This window comes from Rhinolophus hipposideros (genome assembly GCF_964194185.1).
Source record: "Rhinolophus hipposideros genome assembly, chromosome: X".
Taxonomy (NCBI): Eukaryota; Metazoa; Chordata; class Mammalia; order Chiroptera; family Rhinolophidae; genus Rhinolophus; species Rhinolophus hipposideros.
The window spans coordinates 1613672-1620419 of NC_138046.1; the positions used below are offsets into that span (position 1 = coordinate 1613672).

The 6748-nt window shown below is 59.5% G+C and overlaps 1 protein-coding gene across 1 annotated transcript; it reads right to left on the reverse strand.

Annotated features, from left to right (window-relative positions):
* Positions 1-267: 267 nt before the first annotated feature.
* LOC308494477 (uncharacterized protein CXorf49 homolog) lies at positions 268-3045 on the reverse strand (the record flags this gene model as incomplete). Its single annotated transcript, XM_081042251.1, has 3 exons — positions 268-317; positions 1086-1242; positions 1807-3045. The coding sequence occupies 3 exons, from the start codon at positions 3043-3045 to the stop codon at positions 268-270; spliced, it is 1446 nt and encodes a 481-aa protein (XP_080898377.1).
* Positions 3046-6748: the final 3703 nt, after the last annotated feature.

A 6748-nucleotide genomic window follows, 5' to 3' on the forward strand; every position in this document is an offset into this window, starting at 1 on the left:
TGCACGTGCCCAGCGGGCTGCAGGCTCCAGGGAACCTCGGTCCCTGTGAAGCCGCCTGCACCTGCAGCCCGCACCCCCGGCTCTACACTAAGACCCCACGCGCTGCCCCAGCCCGAGGCCCCTCATACCAAGTTGCTCTTTAAGTTCGTCGACTTCTCTCTGTAGCACGGGGCACTAGGCCAGCAGACACCGCAGAAGGAGAAATGATTAGTATACTCGGGCCTCCTCTCTCCTTGACCCCCCTCCTCTTCCCCCCCTCCCCTGGGGCTAGACTGGCACCCGCTCCTCCGCTCCTCCGTGGAAAGGAGCTGCGCGGGCTGCATGAGGTACAGGATGGGGGGGGAGGGGGGTGGAGCGGACACACACATCAGTGTAACCCCGACACGGATCCCACTGTCTAGTTTGGGCCTGCACTTCTAGGAGCCAGGGGAAGCATTACCCGGGGACAGCCCTCTGCTCCAGGTGGCAGCTGCTGCTGCCTTTCCAGTCTTGGGGGACGGTCAGTTAATTCCTGGTCACCTGAGAGGGGAAGAACACAACATCCAGCTTCCAAAGTGCCTAGGGAGGTGGCCGGGGGTTAAGGGGGGCCTGACGGGGCCTGATGTGAAGCAGTACCACCCTCTGCTGGCAACCAGTTGCCGTGCTCTGCCCAGCAGCTCCCCCTTCTCTGTGGGCCTGCCTCTGCTGCTGCTCCCCAGGGCCAGCCCATCTATGGCTGTGGTCCCCAGGACTGTGCGTGGCTCTGGGTTGGGCGCTGGCAGAGCTGCAAGCCATAGCCAGCCTCTGGGACGAGCCCCATGGCCAAAGATGGCTTATCAGAAACGGCCCCAATCTGCTGGTACTCTCCGTCTGGAGGTGCAGTTTGGGGCTGTGCCACGGATCACCGCTGTGCACACACCCCATGCAGAAGATGAGGTCCGCCTGAGGCCTCACCTGAGGCCCACCCTGTCGATACCCCGTTTCCTGTGGGAGAAGCTGTCTCCGGAGGCAGGGAGCAAGACTGAGCCCCCGGCAGAGCCCGCCAAGACAGAGGTCCCCTCCTCGACCCCTCTCCCCTCCACTCTTAGGAAACCCACAGGACTCACCCGAGGGTGTGGGCCCTCTGGGCAAGACGTTGCCCTGGCTCAGGGCCAAGAGCTGCGAGCGTCTTGGAATTAGGGGGGCTCCGATGCTGAAGTCGCCACTGCTGAAATCTCCACGATACGGGTACAGACCAGGCGGCCCTGGCTTGGGTGCAGGAGGCTAAAACAGAAAGTTCTCCCGGATTTGGCCTCGGGATGTGAGCACATGGGTGTGTTTAGGGGCTGGGGTGAGGCAGGGAATAGGAAGGGAATTCAGAAGCTGACCTCACCAGCATTTTCTCCCTCGGTCAGCCCCGGGCCAGGAGGCAGAGCTGAGTTAGGGACAACAGTGGGGCACTGAGGGATCCCAGGCCCCCTGCCAGGAAGGAAGGCTTGGGGAGCAGCTAGGAAGTAGCAATCCGGAGGCCCAGAGGTTTAAACACGCAAGCTTTTCTGCTCGTGCTTTTCAGCCCCGGCCCCCACCCACCCCTCACCCGAATCAGCTGCCCCAGCCCTCCCACCCTACCCCTCTGGTGGAGGAGGCAGGAAATGTGCCAGGTGTAGAGAATGCTGCCCGGCGTGGCACGGCACGGGCACGCCACGCCACGCATGCGTGGAGGGGCTGGCTCACTTAAGGTTTGCACTTGCTGAGACCACGCCAACCTGGCATCCTCAAGACGGAGTGTGCCCAACCGCGGGCAACCCCTGAGGGTCAGACAGAGGGAGCATGGGGCCTGATACTCACCTGGCCCCTTGGGACTGGGCTTCCCTTTGGCTCCTTATCTCCTTCCACCACGGGCTCGGACTCCCTGGTCCTCCTGGCCGCAGACTTCTTCCCAGCGCTCGTGTGCTTGGACTGCTTGGTCCCCAAAGGGGCCCAGGAGGACTTCTTGCTCCTCGTCAGCAGCGGGACGGTAGAGATTGTGGGGAAAGTGACTGGCTCCAGAGGAGGCGCCGGGACTCTCTGCACCCAGGAGGGAAAGCTTCTCCCCAGGACAAGGTTTGAGCCCCCGCCCAGGGATCTCTTCTCCTGGGCCACCTTCCTCCAGGGAATGGCCGTGGGCAGGCCACCTGCGGCTGCGGCAGCAGCTCCCAGGTAGCTGGGCCTGCTCTCCGCCTTCCCCCAGACCACACTCGGCATTTTCTTAGAGGAAGAGGTGTCGTGCTCTCCAACAGCCTGCCTTTCCACAGCCGAGGTGAGTCCTCGGGCAGCGGAGGACATGAAAGGGCCCGGCACGTGAAGGACGCTCTCCCTGACGTGGGTACTCGGGTGCCTGGGGGTGTCCCTGGGACCCTCGAGGCTGCTGGGTCTGGCCATGCCTCTTCCTTTGCGGCTAACGCTCACTCTCATCAGCTGTATCTTCTCGATCTCATCGGATGACTCGGAGTCGGAAATGGGCCCGACCAGGCCTCCCGCGGAGGGCCGATGGCGACCCACAGTGCGGTTCGACCTATTCTTAGCGCCTCTCTTCGGGTTCACCCAGGGCCGGCCTCTCTCGGGCCCCCTGGGGTGGAGCGGGGCAATGGCGGAAGGCAGGGGCTGCGATCCCACCCAGCTCTGGGCCCGCACGCCTCTCCTACTGGGACCCTGATCTAGGTCCACCCACACGGTGGACACTTCCGTGGAGCAGCTCTCTGGGGAGGGATTTCTGCGGACGCCCAGGACATCCTGGTCGGTCAGCTGCTGCAGGACGGCCGTCGCTGCCTCTTCAGCGAGGTAGCCCAGGACGTGGCCCTGGACGTTGACCGGGGAGCCAGGCCGGCCTTCGCGGCCCCAAAGGACCTGCCCTTCTGCTTCCGCCCCTTCTGGCTCGGACGCGGACGCGGACGCGAAGCCCTCGCTGCTCCGCGGCGTCCCCGGATCAAGGCCTAGTCGCGGGCCTCGCGGAGCTGTGGGGCGGGCCGAGCGGCCGCCGGGCGGCTCCCCACCCGCTGGGTCGAACCCCGCTCCCCAAACAGACCCTTCGTCATCGGAAGAACTCATGTCGCGATTCCCGGCAGCCCCGGCTCAGGGTAGACGGTCGCCCTGGTCACCGCAGCGAGTGGCGATGGCGCGCGGAAGGAGCGCCGAGGCCGTCTGAGGCACGCTCAGTCACCACAGGCGCCGCACGAGCTCGCCCCAACGTGCGGCTTCTGCGCGCCTTCGACGCCCGTGCCACGGCCTTGTCACTGGTCCGTCCGCGGCCAACCAGCGCGGCCCGCGTAGGCCCGCCCCTCGAGGCCCCAGCCAATAGGGTGGAGGGCCCCTGGTTCGCGCCAACGGGTGTGGTCAGCGGCCGTTGGAAGCCCGCGTGATGATGGAGTCTGGTTGTCGGGGCTCTGGTCCCATCACTTCCTGCCCCTCCCCCCCTTCTCCCGGGCTAGAGTCACCGCACTGAGCCTTGGTTTCCCATGTCCAAGGTGGGAAGATGGCGGCACCTGTCTCGGGGGATGAAACAGCAGCATGGAGGCGAAGCACCTAGCGCAGACAGGATCGGCCAACCTGTTCCTTAGCAAGAGTTAGCACCCGATAGGAAAATGGGCACCGCAGTCAGGGATCGTAAAAGGCCAGACAGCAAATGTGGTCGTATTTACGGGCTATGCGGTCTCTGTCGCGACTCGATGACGGTCATGATGGGTGACCAAGTCGGCCCGTGGCAGTGTGCTCAGGGAACTTGGCCCGAGGCCCGCTGTGGCGGGCAGCCTGGGGTTTGCCCCCCTCCCTCAGCCCCGCCCCCACTCTGAGTCAATTCAAAGAAGAGGGAATCCCGATGGCCAGTGCACACCCCAAAAGATGCTCACCATCGCTGATCCCGGAGATGCAAACTAAAACCATAAATCAATGTTTACACACGTCTGCGAAAGAGCGTAACCATTGTGTGGGGGGGGAGAGGTTAGGAGCCAACTCATGCTTTGCCCCCCGCTGGTGGGGAGGGGTGGGGGGGGAGGCGGCGGCTTTGGGCGGCGGCATGGAGGACCCATTTCGGAGAGGATGATTTGTCAGAATCCATGAAAAGCGACTTACACCACACGTACTAGCTGTCCGGCGCTAAATAGTAATGCATCCTCACGACAATCCTAGGACTGAAAGTACCGGCTATTACCGCCCTCTCACAGGTGAGGACACGGGCACTGATAGGTTCAGCCACCCGCCCAAGGTCATTCGGCTTGTCACCGTCAGCGAAAGGATTGAAACCCGACAGTCCAGCCCCGGAGCCCTTGCTTTGAGCGGAAAATCTTAAAACTGAAAAAAGCGTCCATTCCCTCTACGACCAGGCAAATCCACTGCCAGCTACATCGGGATATACGCTGGTACGTGTAGCGTTAGCAGGACACAGGCACAAGGATGTGGGTGACGCGAAAAAGTCTAAATTCCCATCAGGAAGGAACCGGATGAATGCAACGTGGCACATGTGTCCAGTAGATGCGAACGCGGCAGTCAGAAGGAGCGCACAAGGCCGTCCGTGTTCACAGGTGTCAAAGGCGTCCTCCTGACCGCATACAGCACGTCGCAGAACGACGGAGTTGGATACACACCCGTAAGTTTTAAAAAACCCAGTCAATCCGACGTAATGTCTGAGAACGCACATAGGTGTATGTTCGGACTTGTTTTAAAGGTCTGCAAGGTCGTACAGCCAACGCTTACCAGTGGTGGTGGCGGCGGGGGGGGGGGGGGGGGGGGGGGGGGGGGAGGGGAAGGCGCCATCTGTCCCTCAAATTTTCCCGAAACTACTGCTTCCCAGCTTCCCTGAGCTGAGCGGTCCTGATATCTGGGGACTGGTCCTCCCTTGGTTTCGACAAGACCCTGCACTGTTAGAATTTCCCTGGCTTGCCACCGGATCTCTACTCCAGCAGCCCTCCATTCCTTCCATACCTTCTTCCTTCCTTTCCCATTCATACTCTTCTGTCTTCCCATCTCCTCTCCCTCCTGAACCCTACTCTGGCTGATCTGCAAGAGAGGCCTAGGGTGTCCAAGCACATCTGGCCTGCTGGCACCCGAAGGGCCAATTTCTGTGGGTCTGATGGAAAGGGTTACCCAGCAGGGAGATTGGGGTGCACTCTAAATCTTCCATCCTCCTCCTCAAGCGTGCCCCCCAATCCCTGCCTGTGCGTGTACAACGCCCTCTCCCACTTCTCCCACTGAGTTATAAAGACAGGGTGTGCTGTTTCAGACGCGCCAAAATGGACAACGGAGGATACAGCAAAATCTGCTGTACCCACCACCATCCTAGGAAACATTACCCATCCACCCAGTGGAAGCCTCCAGCATCCCTGTGTCCATTTCCATTCCTCCCTCCCTCCAGACCTCCCTCTCTCCCCCTTAGAGAGAATCCCAGAACTTCTTCCCTCTCTTCATCCCGGGGGTTCTCCCTCTTCCACTTCCCCTGCGTATTACAGGCCTCCAATAACGTCACTGATCTCTGCTAGCCCCCCCCCCCCTCCATGCTCACCAGGATCGCATATTGGTTCACCATCTTGGCCCCGGGTGGGGCCTGCATCGGTGGATTCACTTGGCCTTCCCCAGCATGCTAGCTCTTGCCCCACAGACCAGTGACCACACGGGGGTCATTGCTCCAACCGCCAAGTGTGTCACTTACAATTATTAACTTGCTGACTGGAGAAATGACAACTGTGCTGATCCAGGGACCCGGTCGGCTCACTGCGAACCAGTCTCTATCCCCAACTCTTTGTATTACCAGGGCCTCACAAACCCCACTCGAACAGGCCTCCCCATCGTGACACTTGATGCCTCAGGGATCGATGCCACCTCAGACCCTGTGTCCAGTAGTCCTAGAAACGTCTGGGTACTCGTCCAGCCAGCCGCAATGTACAGTCACCTGAGCAGCTGAGAAAGCTGCTAGGAACATTTGCATGGAGGTTTTCGGTGAACGTTAGTTTTCATTTCTCTTGGGTAAATGTCTCGGGGTTAGCTTGCCAGAGCAAAGGGTAAGCCCAGTGGTTGGTGCGTTGGTTGGTTGGTTGGTAAGTGTACTTTTAACTTGGCAAGAAATGTGCAAACCGTTTCCCAGGGTTTCTGTGCCATTTTGCATTCTCCCCAAGAATGTGTGAGTGTTCTTGTCGTCCTCCTCCTCTCTAGCACTTAGCATTGTCTGTTTTTTTGTTTTGTTTCTAATTTTAGCCATGCTTGTAGGTATGTTGTGGTATTACACTGTGGCTTTAATTCGTGTTTCTGGAATGACGCGTGAGGTTGAACATCTTCTCAGCAGCTTACTGGACGTCCGTTATCGTCTTGAGCACGGTGTCTGTTTGGGTGTTTTGTTTTGTTTTATTTTGCTCCTTACTTATTGGGCTGTTTGGTTTTGTACCGTTGCATACTGAATGTTCTTTACCTCTTTCAGCTACAAGTCCGTTACAGTAAGCGTGTTTTGCAAACAGTGTCTCCCAGCCTGTGGCTCCTGTTTTCATTTTCTGTTTTTCAAGAAACTCGTCCTTTTTATGGATGAGCAAACCAAGGCGCAGAGAGTTTGAGTAACCTGCCCAAGACACACAGCCAGCAGTGGAGCTGGGGACTTGAGCTCAGAACAGTGGGTGTCCGTCTAAAGCCTGCGTCTGGCTGTTACCACTATGCCGCTGTGTAACTTCCTACTGTGGTGGGGGGGCTGACCACACGTCTAACCAGAGTTGGGTGCTCACTAAAGCTGAGACATCAGTTATTCAGGTCCAGTCTTTTCCCCCCGAATTAATCC